The sequence below is a fragment of the Sorex fumeus genome, unplaced genomic scaffold (genome assembly GCF_029834395.1).
Source record: "Sorex fumeus unplaced genomic scaffold, SorFum_2.1 ptg000128l, whole genome shotgun sequence".
Classification (NCBI taxonomy): domain Eukaryota; kingdom Metazoa; phylum Chordata; class Mammalia; order Eulipotyphla; family Soricidae; genus Sorex; species Sorex fumeus.
The window spans coordinates 27,346,554-27,365,298 of NW_026606185.1; the positions used below are offsets into that span (position 1 = coordinate 27,346,554).

Below are 18,745 nucleotides of genomic sequence, written 5' to 3' on the forward strand. Positions count from 1 at the left end.
TATTTGACCCAAACATCAAGTTTTAAATGTAACTATTGGTTAGCAATAGCTACTGCTGTGTTTCCAAAATTCTTTTATGAGACAGATGATTTATAACCCACTTCAACAAGATCAGATGTGGGTGCCACTGTGTAAAGTTGTGAGGAAGTGTATGTAAGGAGAGCTTAATGATTAGAGCAACTTACTCCAGGAGCTCCAAGGTGATGGTTCCTTTGGGTTCCGCTTCCACACTCTTCCCCCAGAACTTCAGTTTGGGATAGATGGAGCCATGAAAGATGAAATCATTGCTCAGTCCTTCAGCATGAAATGCACTAATGGGTGGGTGGTGACTGACTTGCTCAGAGATGAGTCTGAAACCAAGGTCATCTCTGAAGGAAAAGACACAAACATTAATGTTTATTTTATTCTGGTGAGCAAACAGTTTTAAAGAAACAGTCTAACAAAATTAACAATTCTTTGTTATCCCAATGAAATAACTTTAACGTATGAGAAACTGTACCAAAGTAACACAAAACACAAATTCAATGTTATTATACTTCTTTGTTTTGGGGGCCACACCCAGTGGTACTCAAGGCTTACTGTGGCTCTGGGCTTGGGGTCCATATGGACTGCCAGGGAGCAAATATGGGTAGCCCTGTGCAAGGCAACACCCCCCCCCCCAACTAGTACTATCTCTCTGGCACCTGTTATTATAATTTTAGCTACCTGATGTATTAAGGACTATCCACATCAATTTAGATGAGTCACATAAAATGATAATGTGACTCATAAATTTTTTTAAAAACCTATAAGAACAGGAAAATAATATGTCCACTTAAATATTTAAGAAATAAGTGAGGCAAAGCCTTGGGCAGAGAAGTGGAAGATTGAGAAAAAAACAGTAAAGTTCACTGAATTTCCTATTTGTGTTTGAACAAGTAGCAGGAAATACAACTGTGCTTATAGATATTTTTAATGCTTAATACAAACAGCACAATTGATTATTAATATGTTCACATGCATATGCACAATTTATGAAAGACTGATAATATCATACTATCAGAAATATGGAAATCTCCATAATGACTTTTTATTATGGTATATTTTTCATATTTCTGACATAGTCTCTAAAATATTATAGAGACAAACATATCCAAAAAATTCAATTCACAAAAATCTGTTGCATTTCTATATGCCAATAACGAACACAGAAGAGAAAGATATAAAAGAGATAGTCACTTTTTAAATGGTTTCCAATAACACCAAATACCTAAAAATGAACTTAACAAGGGATATGAAAGACTTAAACATTGAAAGCTATGTGACACTATTAAAGAAACAAAAAGAGGATGCCAGGAAGTGGAAAAATATCCTAGGATCACTGACAGGAAAAATCAACATTGTCAAAATGATTACCCTACCTAGAGGAATACAGATGATTCAGTGCAATCCCCATCAAAATTCCAATGACATTTTCCAAGGAATTACAACACTTAAAATTTGTATTGAATTAGAAAACTCACCCTTACATCCAAAGTAATTTTGAGAAAAAACACAATGGAAGGTATTACGTTTCCTGACTTTAAATTGTTCTATAAAACTACTGCAATCCAAACTGGGTGGTACTGGAATAAAAAAACTCTCAGGAAGAGGAGATAGTAGAGCAGGTAGAGAGCATGTACATGGCTAACTTGAGTGTGATCTCCAACACCTCACATGGTCTTCTGAGCACTGGCAGAATTAAACCCTGAGCACAGAGCCAGGAGTAAGCCCTGAGCACCACTGGATTGACCCCAAAACAAAAAACCAAAACCAAAACCAAAGGAGACTCTCAGACCAATGGAGCGGAATTGAGAGTTCAGAAATAAAGTCTCAGGTTTACAGACAGTTAATCTATGACAAGGCGCTGATTGCATGGAGTGGAGTGAGGCAAACCTCTTCAGCAAATGATACTGGGAATACTGGATAATTGCAAGCAAAAGAAAAAAGGAAAAAAGGAAAGTGACCCATATCTCACCAATTCACAAAAGTTAATTCAGAGTGGACTAAAAATCTCATGATCATCCCGGAATTCAAAAAATATATATTAAGGAAAACACAGAAGTCTCCAGGATATAAATTTCAGAGGGATATCTTCAATGACTCCAGTCACAAAGAAAACCAACACAAAAATAAATAAATGGAATTACATAAAATTAAGACATATGGCATGGCATGGGCTGGAGAGATAGTATAGTGAGTAGGGTGCTTGCTTTGCACACACTGGCCATTGTTTGATTCCCATCACCCTGTAAGATCCCCCAAGGACCACCTGGAGTCATCCATGAGCGGAGAGCTGGGAGTAAGACCTGAGCCCAGCTGTGTGTCACTACCCCCAGGCCCAAAGTTCTGGTACAGCAAAAGAAATTTGGGCTACAATAAAAAAAAAAACCACTCAGTGGAATAGGTATCTATTGCAAACAGATAAAGGGCTAAAATCCAAGATAGCACAGCGGGTAAGGTCGGCCCGGGTTCGATTCCTCCACACCTCTCAGAGAGCCCAGCAAGCTACCGAGAGTATCTCACCCTCACGGTAAAGCCTGGCAAGCTCCCCATGACGTATTCGATATGCCAAAAACAGTAACAGCAAGTCTTACAATTTGTTGTGAGACACTACTGGTGTCCACTCGAGCAAATCGATGAACAATGGGAGGAAAGTGTTACAGGGCATAAAGCAGTCACAAAGCTCAAATCCCTTCAAAAAGCATGAGTGGGGGGCAGGAGTGATAGAGAGTAGGAAATTTGCCTTGCAGGTGGCTGACTTGGGTTGGATTCCCAGCATTCCATATGTTCCCCAAGCACCACCAGCAGTAATTCCTGAGTGCAGAGCCAGGAGTAATCCCTGAGCATTGCTGGCTGGGGCCCAAAAATAAAACAAACAAAAAACCCCTCAAAACCCAAAACACCCAAAACCAAACCTAAAGAGAAGAGACACTTCTTCAAAGTCGTACAAGCAGGACTTTCCCAAAGAAGCTATATAGAGGGTCAACAGGCATAGAAAAAGTGCTTATCATCACTATTTATCATGGAAATACAAATCAGAACAATGAGATAATCATCTTGCATAGTGAGAATAGCAAATATCAAAAAGTGCTGGTGGAGATGTGGTAAAAAAGCTAACCCTCATTCACTATTGGTGGAATGTCACCTGCTTCAACCACTACGGAAAACAGTATGGAAATTCTTCAAAGATGTAAGATAAGAACTCCGATATGACCTAGTGTTTCTTTTTTGGCATCTAACCCTCAAACACAAAACACTAATTCAAAAAAGTAAACGTATACCTATGTTCACTGTGGAGTTTAACAGCCAGGATATAGAAACAACCCAAATGTGCTACAGCAGATGAAAGTATAAAGAAGTTGTGATGTGTATATACACAACGGAACACTATTCAGCTGTAAGGAAGGTTGAAATACTGCATTTCACTCAAAACATGGATGAAACTTAAGGGTATCTAAGTAAATTACATCAGAAGGAGAAAGATGACTATCAAATGATCTCACATAAAACAAAGGTGTTTTATCTTTGGTAGAGACAATGCAAGGGAATAAACCGTATCAAATGATGACAAATACATGGTCTTCATTATAAAAGTCTGATCACCAAGCAGGTGGGGACTGTGGGGACAATGAAAAGATGGGTTAGTGGGGACAGGGACAGTGCTGTTGAGTCTTGGGCACTTTGGTGGTGATGGGTGCAATAATTTTGAAAAAAATAATACATGTTATCACTGTTGTAACCATGTTACTTAAACAGTTATAAAAACGAATCACAAAAAATTATTTTTGACAGGAAAAAGAGAAACATCAAAATTGTTACTAACAAAATTATAAAAGTTGTTCTCCACAAATGACAAAAAAATGAACATCAAAATTGACTTGCTCCACAAACACTCTTGAAATTTATATGGAACAATAAGCCCCCACAAATAGCTAAAGCAATTCTTGGGAAAAAGAAAATGGGAGGAATCAACCTCCCGAACTTCAAACTGTACTACAAAGCAGTAATAATTAAAACAGCATGGTACTGGAACAAAGGCAGAACTGCAGACCAATGGAACAGGGTTGAATATACTGACATCTCTCCTCAATCATATGCTCATCTAATCTTTGATAAAGGTGCAAGTAATGTGAAGTGGAGTAAGGAAAGCCTCTTTAATAAATTGTGTTGGCATCACTGGACGGCTACATGCAAAAAAATAGGCTCAGAACTCTGCCTAACACCATGTACAAAAGTAAGATCAAAATGGATTAAAGACCTCAACATCAGACCAGAAACCATAAGGTACATTGAAGATAAAGTTGGCAAAACCCTCCATGACATTGAAGCTAATGGTATCTTCAAAGATGCCACGCCACTGGCCGAGCAAGTGAAAACAGAGATAGATAAATGGGACTATCTTAAACTAAGAAGCTTCTGCACCTCCAAAGAAACAGTGACCAAAATACAAAGACAGTCTACAGAATGGGAAAGGATATTCACCGAATACACATCTGACAAGGGGTTGATATCCAGGATATACAAAATACTGGTTAAACTCCACAAGAAGAAAACATCCAACCCCATCCAAAAATGGGGCAATGAAATGAACAGAAACTTTCTCAAAGAAGAAATCCGAATGGCAAAAAAGCACATGAGAAAATGCTCTACATCATTAATCATCAGGGAGATGCAGATCAAAACCACAATGAGATACCATCTCACACCTCAGAGACTGGCCCACATCCAAAAGAACAAAAGCAACCGATGCTGGCGTGGATGTGGTGAGAAAGGGACACTCCTTCACTGTTGGTGGGAATGTCCACTGGTTCAGCCCTTCTGGAAAACAGTATGGACGATTCTCAAAAAATTAGAAATTGAGCTCCCATTTGACCCAGCAATACCACTCCTGGGAATATATCCCAGAGAGGCAAAAATGTATAGTCGAAGTGACATCTGCACTTGTTTGTTCATTGCAGCACTCTTTACAATAGCCAGAAACTGGAAGAAACCTGAATGCCCAAGAACAGATGACTGGTTAAAGAAACTTTGGTACATCTACACAATGGAGTACTATGTAGCTCTTAGAAAAGATGAAGTCATGAAATTTACATACAAGTGGTACAATATGGAAAGTATCATGCTAAGCGAAATGAGTCAGAAAGAGAGGGATAGACATAGAAAGATTGCATTCATCTGGGGGATATAAAGTAACAAAGTATGAGATTAATACCCAAGAATAGCTGAGATCAGCACCAGGAGGATTACTCCATAACTTAGAGGCCAGCCGGGTATCCTAGAGGAAAGGGCTGTTCAGATAGAGAAGGGAGCACCAAATAAAGGATGTTTGGAGGATCCTCCCAGGAGGGGAGATGCATGTCGAAAGTAGACTATGGACTGAACATGTTTGCCACTCAATGCCTCTTTTGCAGACCACAACACCCAAAAGGAGAGAGAGAGCACAGGGGATTGCCCTGCCACAGAGACAGGGGGGATGGGGGGATGGGGGTGGGAGGGATATTATCCATGGTGGTGGAAAATGGGCACTGGTGGAGGGATGGGTATCTGATCATTGTATAATTGAAACCAAAGCACAAAAAATTGTAAATCTACAACTTTAAAAAAAATAAAATAAAATAAAGGGAAAAAAAAAGAGAAAAAAAAATACTGAATTGGACAAAATCAGGCAAAAAAAAAAAATTGACTTGCTCCATTGGTGCAAATTATTGATGATGACTGAAATGAAAATTTCCTCTTCGTTTTGGAAAACTACATGTACTGTACCAATTTAGTCATTCAGAATCAAGGGAAAGGTCTTACCGAATTAGTTCGTAGGTCTCTCCCAGAAGGGGGTTGAAAGGCTTTCCAGTTCGCTCCCACTGAGACGCAACAGCAGAGACAGCAAATGCAGCTACACACTGGGAGACAGAAGCAGACATTAACCCTAGCCCGACTTCTTCCTCACTTTCTCAGGCAGGGAGAGTTGTGCGAGACAGTAATATGCTAAATTATTTTGAGAAGTTTAGTCACCTCGGATTTTGAATATGATTTTAGCCACTGAAAATGCAAACATCATATTCCCTATGTAAATCCTACACTGTCATTCCTCACTATGTTTTCTTTAAAAACATTTTTTTTAATGTCCTAAGGGTGCTACAGATTTTCTTAAGGGCTTGAAAGGTCTTCGAAACCAAAAATTACTTTCAATTCTTTAAAGTTTTTTTTTTTTAAAGTTTAAATATTTTGGGAGCAGGGAAAACTAAACAAACTGGCGTTAAGTGCAGCAGGGCTGGCAAAAACTAACTGAAAGGAGAAAAGACTAGTTCAGAAGCTATTGTCTGAAGGAAAATAAGGTACCTCTTCTGCCTTTATCTAACCCATCCATATATACCACATACAACATCTGCTCAGAGAAAATTACAAGCATATTTCTCTATTGTTTTCTGTTAACTTAAAGTAGTATACATGTACACAGATACGCATAAGCAGAAGTATGCATATGTGTTTATTCCTTCTAAAATACTCTTCTGATAAAAGCAGATAGGCTGAATTTTCCTCCCAACAACACAAATGCCTGTTCAAAGTGAAGACACAGAAACAGCTCAGCAGTATCCAGGTTTGCTAACAGACCACCCTTTGCGTCTCAATAGATTGTTACTGATCTCTCCACTATGGCAGTACTCTGACCAGATCATGAGCAGGGGAAAGAACCACCAAGACTTCCAAACATTCTGAGTAAGGCCTAATAACATTTCCCAGCCTCATAGTAGCCTTACTCTTATTTTTATGAATGTGTATGTGGGCTGGAAGAAGGAAAAGGTGGCAGAGAAGGTTCAAAGGCCTGAATCTTTTCCAGTCCTTGTATGTCACATACCTGCATCCTTTCCACAGGATCAGAAAATGAACTGGCCTTGTGAATGAGGTATGTGTGCTCCATATACTCAGTGAGTCGCTGTAGGAAGCTCAAAGGCTCATTAAATATAACTGGCATGGTGATTTTGGAGAGTTCCTATGTAAAAAAAAAAAGGAAACTGTTAACTCCAATATATACAACAAGCTTATTTGCTGCTGTCTTTACACATCACATTCCTAGAAGGAAAGTAACAGAAAATATCATGAAACTTAATATCCTACTGGAGGACCTAACAATATAGATTATTGGTATTCAAGAACTTGAAGGAAATACAGAGACTCCCCAGACATCCTCCTGAGTTCTCCAGAACCTCATCGTGTAATGGTGAGAAAGAAATGATAACTATAGGTCAGTCTGACAGGACTAAGGTTTTCTTTCTTTTCTTTTTCTTTTTTTTTTTTTTTTTGTTTTTTGAATCCCACCCGGTGATGACGCTCCTGGCTCTTCACTCAGGAATTACTCCTGGCAGTGCTCAGAGGCCCACATAGGATGCTGGGGATTAAATCCGGGTCAGCCATGTGACAGGCAAATTTTCTACCTACTTTACTATCACTCCGGCCCCTACACTGAGGTTTTCTGCAGCACCAATCTACTATAAATCGCCCACAGTATAGTAGGAGGCTATTGAGTACTTTGTAGAATCGGGTTTTTCATTCTGACTGCCAGAATGGCATGATTACAGCCACTTCCAAAAATATAATGATAGGGCAGGAGGTTTCTGAGCTGAATTGCAACCTCTCAATTCTGCTGATATCCCATCAGCAAATAATAGCATCATCAAGTTCTTTAAAAGCTCCATGAAGCTAGGAAAAATTATAAGAAGAAAACCAGGACATTTATGAATATGTGGAGAATAACTAATGAGTGAAAGAAGAAAATACAACAGGAATAAATATAATGAGATAAAAGAAAATGGAAATACAACATACTTCAACTTAAGGGATGCAGTAAACACAATTCAAGGGGGGAGTCTGTAGCTATAAGTACCTAAATCAAATATAAAAATAAGGGCCAGAAAAATATACATCAGGTAGGGTACCTGCCTTACATTCTGCAAGCCTGGGCACAATTCCTGGCACACCATATGCTTCCTTGAGCCCTAGCAGAAGTGATCCCTAAGCGCAGAGTCAGGAAGAAGTGAGATCTGACCTAAGCATAGCTGAGTGTGGCCCAAGAACAAGCAAACAACAAAATATGCAATCTCAAATAAACTGAATTTTATACAACTCGGATTGAGAGAGAGAGAGAGAGATAGTATGGTGTGAAAGGCATTTGCTTTGCACCTGGCTGATCCAGTTTTGATCGCTGACACCAGAGACGGTTCCTGAGCCCTGCCAAGAGTAATTTCTGAGTGGAGAGCCAGAATAAGCCCTGAGCAACACTGGGTATGACCCTCAACACAAAACAAACAAATTACCAAAATAAGCTAAAATGAAGACAATTAAATTAGAAGATACTAACAGTGATCAAAGCAGGAGTAGGTCGAATATAAACCTCAAAGATAATAGAGAAATCAATGAAACAGAAAAGACAAGGCTTGTTTTACTATTTTCCCTTTCTTATTTAAATAGAGGCCAGCCACTACAGTGCCCAGGTAGGAAGGGCTGAGGGAGGCACTGACAGTGTTCAGCCAAAAATGCAGGCTAAGTGGTGCAGTACGCAGGGACCACAGCGTACTCGGGGCCATGTGGTGCTGCAGATTAACTCTGGACATTGCACATGCTAAAGCATGAGCACTACCACTTGAGCTATCTTCCTAGACCAGGTAGAATTTTTAAAGAAAGAAATATAGACAAATCTTTAGCTATACTAAGAGAAAGAGAGGACTCAAATAAAAATAGATATGGAAGAGGAGATCTGATATCTGACACCAAAAAAAAAAAATATACCAAAACTTAAGAGAGTACCAGATATAATGATAACAGTACTTCAAAAACTAGAAATCAAACTTCCATATGACCCTGCAATACCACTTCTGGGAATATATCCCGAGGGTGCAAATAAGCACAGTAGAAATGACATCTGTATCTATATGTTCATTGCAGTACTGTTCACATAGCCGAAACCTGGAAACAACCCAAGCGCCCGAGAACAGATGACTGGTTAAAGAAACTTTGGTATGGATAGACAGAGAAAGTATCATGCTAAGTGAAATGAGTCAGAAAGAGAGGGACAGACACAGAAGGACAGCACTCATTTTTGGAGTATAAAACAACAAAACATGAGGCTGACACCTGGATAAGGATAGTAGATACACGGGACAGATAGATTGAGCCATAGCTGGAAGCCTGCCTCATGAGCAAAGGGGAGAAGGCAGCTGGAATAGAGAAGGGATCACTAAGAAAAAGATGGCTGGAGGAATAGGTGGGGATGGGAGATGTGTGCAGAAAGTGGATAAAGGACCAAACATGATAACCTCTCAGGGTCTGTATTGCAAACCATAATGCCCAAAAGTAGAGAGAGATTATGGGGAATCATGTCTGCCATGAAGTCAGTGAGAGGGTGGGAAAAGGGGGTTATACCGGGGATATTGGTGGTGGGGAATGTGCACTGGTGGAGGGACGAGTGTTTGATCATTGTGTGATTGTAACCCCAACATGAAAGCTTGAAATATCTCACGGTGATTCAATAAAATTTAAAAAAAAAGAATTGGTACAACTACACAATCGAATACTATGCAGCTGTTAAGAGAGACGAAGTCATAAAACTTGCTTATAAGTGAATAGACATAGACATGAAGAGTATCATGCTAAGTGAAATGAGTCAGAAAGAGGGACAGATATAGAAGGACTGCACTCATTTGTGGAGTATAAAATAACATAACACGAGACTGACATCCAAGGACAGTAGATACAAGGGCCAGGAAGATTACTCCATAGTTGGAAGCCTGCCTCATGACAGGAGGGGGGGGGCGGGGGAGGAGAGGCAGCTGGAATAGACAAAAGATCATAAAAAAATAAGGATTGGAGGAGTTGGTCGGGATGAGAGATGAAAGTAGATAAAGGAGAAAGCATGATAACCTCTCATTATCTGCATTGCAAACCATAATGCCCAAAAGCAGAGAGAAAGTATAGGAAATATTGTCTGCCATGGAGTCAGTGGGAGGGTGGGAAAGGGGGGTTATACTGGGGATATTGGTGGTGGGGAATATACTCTGGTGGAGGCATGGGTGTTTGATCATTGTGTGATTGTAACTCATGAAAGCATGTAACTGTATCTCTAAATGATTCGATAAAATAAATTAAAAGACAAAAAGAGTACCATATATAATTATAAGCCAATAGATGGCATGACTTGCAAGAGTGGCTAAATTCCAAGACACATACAACCTATCAAGACTGAATTATGACGAAACAGAAAATCTGAACAGACCAATTACTACTAAGAACAGTGAAACAGTGATCAAAACCCTCCCAATGAAGGGAAGTCAAGGATGCGATGACCTGGCTGGCGAGTTCTACAGACTATTTAGAAAAGCATGAAAAACCACCTAAACTCTTCCAAGTGGAGAAAAAGAAGGAATATTGGGGTACAGGTACATATCCAAACTGCTACTCAGCAGCAAGGCTTAACAGTGCTGCCCTGGGGCTGGAGAGAGAGCACAGCGGGTAGGGCATTTGCCTTGCACGTGGCTGACCCGGGTTTGATTCCCAGCATCCCATATGGTCCCCTGAGCACCACCAGGAGTAACTCCTGAGTGCAGACCCAGGAGTAACCCCTGTGCATGCATTGCCAGGTATGACCCAAAAAGCCAAAAAAACAAAAAAAAGAGTGCTGCCCTTTAAATAGATGCAGAAGTGTGTTCTCCTCCCCTCACCCTCCCATCAGGAGATGGAACCACCTCTATTGGAACCACCTCCACGCTTGGCTCTCTGGCCCATCCCCAAGAGGGCAGGGGTTTTCTGAAGTTGCAATACAAATGCTACACCTTGCTTTGGAACATGAACTATGCCCTTTCCAGCTCAGTTTGCTCCCTGTCTTATCTTACTTTGTTGTATAAAATGGCAGAGTGAAATTTCTGCTCTGTGTGTGTGTGTGTGTGTGTGTGTGTGTGTTAGTGGTGGTGGTATGCGGGGAGTGGGGAAAGCGGGGGGGGGGGGGGTTAGGAACTCCTGAGTACTGCTTGGGAGTCCCAACGGCTACTCCTGACTGTGTCAACTGGAGCTGACTGCTCAGGGCTAGGGCCTGTCAGTGTGACGGGTCTCTGGCCCAGTGGTGCCATCCCTGGTGATGTCAGAGAGCTAAATGGTGCCCGGAACCGAATGCAGGTTTCTGCACATGCAAGGCATGCACGTGTTCCCTGAGCCAGCCCCCTTACCCAGGGTGAGATGCATTTTAAAGAAATGAAGAATTCTCCCTGTAAGTTTTATCCTGAACTACCCCCAACCCCCCGTTTCCCAACAAAAAACACTATAAGGACTATAAAGGAAATAACATTTCATTAAGGAAATAAGAGATGTGCCAGGTGTAATATCCTTTGCCCTTTCCTAACTAGGGTGGATCAGATGGGAATACCGGCCTCTATATTTAATCTTTCAACTCTATAGCAACATTGTATACACTGCCACTTTTTTGATAGATGTATCTCCCTGGGAAACTAGCAGGAGAAAGGACTAGGTTGCTCAACCAGTTGGCTACATAACATGAACTAGCAAGTCAAGGAAACAGTGTGACTGAAACACTGGAAATAAAGAAGGATGAAGGGAATGGTTTCACCATCAACTCAAGTGGGTAGAGATTTTGCAATCATGTAAGGCTGATAAAAATCTACGACTTTCTTTAAATACAATTTTGTGATCTAAAGCAATGCAAACAATTCCCTACCTCTTTAACTCAAAATTTAAGTATCCAAGGAAATGAAAATGTCTGGGTTGACTAACAGAGACAGCGTGGAGGGGGAAGAAAAAGGTCTGACAAAAACGATGCATGGAACTCAGAGGTGCACCATCAATGATCTCGAAGAGTAGAATGTGCTACCTTAAAAAATTAGCAATTGAATTATTTTATGTATTTGGTTTGGAGGCCATAACTGGTGGTGCACAGGGTTTATTTCTGGTTCTGTTCTCAGAGATTACTTCCAGTGGGGCTAATGGGACCAAATACAGTACCAGTGGCTGAAGCCAAGTCTGCCAGGCTCAAGGCTAGTGCTACCAGACTATCTCTATGGCTCCACAACTTATTGCCTCTATGTCTAAATTTTTTTTAAGTAATCTTAGCATTATTTTAACTGGCTAAAGCTATAATTTTCCTAGATATGTAATGAAAATTTCTGTACACAAATTGTACTTCATTCCCTGTAAGAAAACTGTGAGATACCACTTTTACTTCTACTGCCACAAGACTTGGTATTCCAGTCTCTGGATACTGTACACAACTCATTAGTGTTGTGTAGATTCCAGAAACGGGAAAAGCAACAGTGCACATTATGAAGGTCAAGTTTCAGGAAGAAACATTAGCTACAATCCTTTTTATCACTGAGAGACTCAGTCAGCTGGAAAAATTAAATATTTATGCAGGCAATTCTACCTTGTGACCCAGCTGAAAGTAAAATGTTTAAATTTATCCATGCAAATGAATAGCAACCAATGATGAAACTGAAGAAGCTCTTAATTGCAATTGCTGATCAGCTGACAAGCTGAGAAAAAGGAAAAAAGGCAGCGGTGGAGGCTGTGTCAACACTTGAGCACAATATAAATAACTGAAGACTGGGCCAAATTTGATTTCAGTTGAAGTGGAAAATATTTTATATATGAAGTCTAGCAGCACACATGCAAATGTACAAATTTTTAAGACCTGGGGGTTCCCCAGCTGAGGCCTTGCTCTAAGTCAGTCCCTCATCTGCTTCGCAGCCAGACTGCAGCTGGGCGCCTCACCCAATGTGAAACTTAAGCACTCACAGGGATCCCAGGCTCTGGTTTTCGGGAGTGTCTTCTGCAGGGTGAAGTTGCTCTCGACCCTCTCTCCGTGAGAACTTACCACCAACCGTCACTAAGCAGATAAAAATTCAAGCTAACATTTTATGCGCCTGGGAGGGCCAAAGGCCTCTTTTCCAGCTGAGGCCACTCAGTCCTGCTTCCCTCCGCCATGGATCAGTTACTGCATGACCGGGTACTGCTGTCCAGACACCAGAGCTCATGCCTGAAACAGTTACATTCAGCCTCAGATGACAGTTTTCCTGTGACCACTCTAGTTGAGTCATCTCAGGAGTCTGAAGCCTTCACCCCCTCTGTTGTCTACCCCATGTTCAGCTTTCCGACACCATGCCAGGGGAACATGGCAGGGGCTATGAGGAAAAGACAGTCCAAAACAAAGACACTATGGAGCAGGAAAGGGGTGTCTGCACGGGAACTGCAATGGACATCTTGGGACAACCAGTGGCGCAAACAGGGAGAAGAAGATAAGAAAAGCTATGAATAACAAGAAATAACAAGATACCCCTTGCCCATTCTTCCTATCAGCTGCTGAATATTCTTAGAACTGGGAGGCAATGTGAGTCTACTTTCCTCCTTTAAACAAAAGATGGACAACAACTACCAGTAGGGCACACTCTCTTAAACCAAAGCACTGCATCAGGCTCCATGAGTCCTAATTACATGAGTCTTAGACTAACTCTGTACTAGAAATGTCAATAATACTAAGAGTCAATAACAGAAATATTAGAAACATGAAATATCAATTATAGACTTGATATGGTGATGGCCATTTCTTCTCAGTGTTTACATACTGATTTAATATCTTGGTAAAGTGAGATGATGGAGATGCTGCATTTTGTTCAACTTATTTGCTACTTCTATTCTCTGTATTTAGAATGTTCTAGATTTGACAAAACTCCAAATCCAGATCTTTGGCAAGCTGTGATATACGATTTAATAAAGGGAGAGTGCCATATGCAAACATCTTTATCTGAATCCAAAAATATCATCACACTCTTTGGGTGCATCTGTCTGAGGGTTCTGTGGTGGGCATTCCACATCAAGTGATGGCACTAAATCTGCGATTTCAAAGTGGAATTTTTAATTTCTCATAGTAATTTTGCTCAAATCAGACGACAGAATTTTTATCAAAAATGATTATATAGGCAAAGGTATATTTTAGTGAAAACAAAACAACTTCAAATTTCTCAACCTTGTCTCAATACTGAAGGGTATATGTGAGTAAGAGGAGGCAGTCCTATGAATTGAAGTTAAAAGTTCAGATAAAACTTCTCAGGTACATCTCCTGAGACAACTATGACCTCAATGGAAAGTAATAAGACCTTTACAAGTTAGAGTTTTCCAAACTTGTTTTTCCAAAAGCATTAAAGTAAGATGTATTTGATGCTGACTAATAGAAGTTTTCATCCAGGGAGCAGAGCGACAATACAGTGGATAGGGCTCTTGTCCCCACATGGCAAACCAGGGTTTGATCTAAGACATCCCATATAGTCCCCTGAGCACCACCAAGAATAATTTTGAAGTGTACAGTGAGGAGTAAGCCCTGAGCATTTCTGGTTGTGGCCCAACGCCAAGAAAACTTTTTTGCTACAGTTATCTGATTTTGGCACATAGTTGGGAAAGGGTCAAAGAATTGAATGGTATTTAAAAAATACAAAAATCTGCCATTAACAAGGTTTCTTAATCTTTAAAATATTAAAATGTAAAAACATAAGTGCCAATAAAAATTGTGTCTCTTTCTGGCAATAAATATTCATTTTCAGAAATTTGTTAACTAAAAATTATAATTTACTAATATTTTGCCTTTTATGTTATTGTTTCCACACATTTTATCACTTGATCACTCGTGCATTAGTATTTTTTCAACATTCACTGTCACTGTCCTCCCGATGTTCATCGATTTGCTCGAGCAGGCCCAGTAACATCTCCATTTTAAGACTTGTTGTTACTGTGTTTGGCATATCGAATACTTCACGGGTAGCTTGCCAGGCTTTGCCGTGGGGGCGAGATTAATTTTTATTTTATTATATATTTTTTATTAGTGAATCACCATGAGGTACAGTTACATACTTACAAACTTCCGTGCTTGTGTTTCAGTAGTACAATGATCGAGTACCCATCCCTCCACCAGCGCCCATTCTCCTTCACCAATGATCCCAGTATCCCTCCCACCAACCCCACCCCATCGCCCCACCCCACCCTGCCTCTGTGGCATGGCATTCCCTTTTGTTATCTCTTTCCTTTTGGGTGTTATAGTTTGCAATAGAGGCATTGAAAGGCCATTATGTACAATCTATAGTCTACATTCAGCACACATCTCCCAACCAGAGTGGGTCCTCCAAACACTCTTTACTTAGTGTTCCCTTCTCTATCTGAACATGCATTAATATTTTATAATATTTTAAAAACTGAATGATAACAGTTTTAGTATTAAATTTCTATTGTATAATACATATTAAAATTTTTTCATTTGCATATATAGTTTGGTGATAGTGATAGTGAAGTGTGATAGAGTAATTAACAAAAGATCTTAAGTGAGAACACTATTCTACATCATATGTAAAATATAAATATGAGTTTAAGGACCAAAGAACTATAAATATTTCAACTCTCAAACAACAGCTGGCCCTTATGTTTATTTAACAGAATGATGGTATTCTAGTCTCTATGGTATCTGGTATCCAAAGAAACAAAATGTCACACCTTTGGTAGCACATTTAAGAGAATGATAGAATATTCTTACCAGAAGAAGGTAACATTTATAATATGTCCAACACTTTCACCTGTTACAGTAATTCAACACTAATAGTCTATGATATTAGAATATTTAGCAAACAACTGTGGGGCCACAAGGTGCCACACGAATAAGTGATTACTCAGATTTTTGTGCCCAATGTCTCATTCTCCTAGTGTTGACCCTGGTTTCCAAAGTATCAACACTCCTGTCCTAGCTTCTAGGGTAGTTTGTTCAGAAAGACTCAAAATATAGAAGAAAAGAGAAGAGAGAAAATAAAGGGAAGGAACACAATGGGATTATGAGATTTAAATCCTTCAGCAGAAGGATAATGGGAGTAAGGAAATAAGGAACAATGGTTTCAAACTATTAACCAATATCAAGTTTTACATTTTGAGCCGGGAATCTGTTCAGTAAACACTTCAATCACAGAGACTTAAGACTGAATTTCAGTTATGTAAAGTATTCATTTCAAGTAGCATAATCCAACATTATGCCATGTAATCTTGTCCATAAGAGACTGGAAGAACAAAAGAAAGGTGCTATGAGTTTTAAAAGTCCGTCTCTGTATTCTCCCTAGAGATAAGAAAAACAAGGTCTGAATGTGTGTAGAAGTGGAGGATGGGTATAGAGACGGCTCGGCTGGGGCACTGAGGTCCAGGATGACAAATACTGAAGAAAGAAAAGTGTCCTGCTTGATGAAGACAACAAACCCAGACAAAGTCTATCCTAAAGTAGACTAGGCACCTGCACCCCAAGAATGGCTGGAATAATCCAGAGGGGTGGCAGCGGCCTCAGGTGCCACTGTGGAAATGAGGAGACATGCTTTCCTCTATTTGTTTGCTTAAAGAAGGTCGATTTCCCAGTGTAGGGAGAGGAGGTAAGTGTTTTCTGAAAAAGCTGGTGATAGACCAAATAAGTTCAGTAACCTCTGACCTACACCATCCCTGGCATCCCTCATGTGCTATGAGGTCATAAGAGTCATGTATTTTGACTAATCATATTTTATCAGAAAATTATTTCAAATGAGGGTATGAATTTTAGAAAAAGTTGGGCTGGACCCCACTTTGGTATAGAAGTGAGGCTGCCAGAGACAGGATGATCACATTCTCTAAACTGCGTGGCAAGTTCCAGAAGTCCAGAGACATCAGAAAACCTGTGATTCCGCATACATTTCCTCTATTTTTAGGACAAAAGCTATGAAAGAAATAAACCAACCGAAATTCACCCAAAACAAAACAAAAACAAAGAACAAACACTGAACTCTGGAGGTAAGAAAAGATCTAGCTGGAGAGTATGCCCACGGCTTTCACAGCTACGATTTACCTACAGAGAATTTAAAGTGAAACTAAAATTGGTTTTTTTTGGTCTGTTTTGTTTTGTTTTGTTTTGCTTTGGGGCCACAACCAGAGCTGCCCAGGGCTTACACTCTGCTCTGCTCTTAGACCTATTCAGGGATCATTCCTAGCAGAGTCTGGCAGACCATTTGGATGCAGGGGATTGAACGTGGGTTGGCAGCATATAAGGCAACTGCCACACCCACTGTACTATCTCTCCAGCATGATAAGTACAAACTGTTAACTGAAATGTAATCATGAAGGTACAGAGGAGATTTCAAAATCACTATCACTTTGAAGTTAGACATAATAAAACCCATGGATACTAATATTTATTTTCTTTGGGGAGGTGAAAAGAGGCAGATAATGGAGAAGATAACTCTAAAACTTAACCTTACTTAAAAATATTTATTCTAGGGGCTAGAGCAATAGCACAGCGGGTAGGGCGCTTGCCTTGCTTGCACGCGGCCAACCCGGGTTCGATTCCCAGCATCCCATATGGTCCCCTGAGCACCGCCAGGGGTAATTCCTGAGCGCAGAGCCAGGAGTAATCCCTGTGCATTGTCGGGTGTGACCCAAAAAGTAAAAAAAAAAAAAAAAAAAATTTATTCTAGCATTATTAGTATTTCACTCTCAAGACATATGTACTTTAAAACTCCATGCTTATACTTTTCTATTTTTTCACCTAAAAATAAAAACATTCTTCTAGTGAAGAGTATCTTCCAAAGTAAAAAAGGTATAACTCAACAGAACATCTTCCATCTTTTAAAAGAATGATTTGTCTCCTTTAGACAGAATGACTTGCTTTAGACATAAACCAGAGTGCTGATCACTAGCCTGAACTAATGACACCACCACTAAATGTGACACCAGAGAGTGAGGAGACGGTAGGAGACAGATTCTAGGAAGAGATATACAGAAAACTGTACTTTCCATGGTGGGCAAAAAGATCAAACAGCTGAAGTTTTGATACAAACTCTGTGGACTCAGACAGATGGCACCAGATTTACAATAATTATAAATTTCATTCATTAGCTGGTTATGAAATCAATTAACTCAAAAGGATTTTTTTCTGTCACTTGTTATAAAGACAAGTAAACTCCAGTGGAACTGGTTTTTATTGTAAACACACACATATATTTGTATACTAGATCACAATGGCAGAGATGCTAACTAAGGCGTTGAAAATACTGATTTTATAGAACATTATTTTTGTTTTGAAAATTTCAGGTCAAAGATAACAAATACGAAATTAACTTATTTAAAGATATTTACGTTTTATTTGTTCTGGTGACTTTTAATGGAACTGAAATAGGATTAGAACCCTGGTTTTTCTGGGGCCAAAGAGACATACAGCAGGAAAGGTGCTTGCCTCGCATGCTGACTTGAGTTTAATCTGAACTCAAATTGGTTCATATGACCATCCCATATGGTCCCATGAGCACTGCCAGGAATAATTCCTGAGTGCAGAGCCAGGAATAACCCTTGAGTATTGTTACATGTGTCTGAAAAAACAAAAATTGAGAACAAACAAACATAAAAAGAGCCAAGGAATTTCTGATTATCAGGTGTGATTAACCACCAATAATATCAAGCACTGTGTTAAGCCAGGGGCTATACTTATATGTTACATAAACCATCTTCTTTATCTCTTTCTATACCTTTATGGTACAAGCTATTCTCCTTATTTACAGGAAATACAAGGTTACCAGACTCAAGAGCTTAGTTGAATTTTTTTTTAAATGAATTTTTCTGGGATTGGTTCCTTGGAAAATAAATTTAGGAAGTCACACATTATGTTGCCTCTGGAAGAGGAACAGTGATATTG

The 18,745-nt window shown here is 39.7% G+C and overlaps 1 protein-coding gene across 7 annotated transcripts in view; it reads right to left on the bottom strand.

Moving 5' to 3' along the window:
- OSBPL1A (oxysterol binding protein like 1A) overlaps positions 1-18,745 on the bottom strand; it is a 207,209-nt gene that overhangs the window by 15,331 nt on the left and 173,133 nt on the right. For all 7 annotated transcript variants that reach the window (XM_056138043.1, XM_056138050.1, XM_056138049.1 and 4 more), the window contains 3 exons: positions 6,875-7,009; positions 5,821-5,918; positions 186-368 (listed from right to left, as the gene is read on the bottom strand). In XM_056138043.1, coding sequence (XP_055994018.1) covers positions 186-368; positions 5,821-5,918; positions 6,875-7,009 — 416 coding nt within the window. The remainder of the gene's footprint in view (positions 1-185; positions 369-5,820; positions 5,919-6,874; positions 7,010-18,745) is intronic.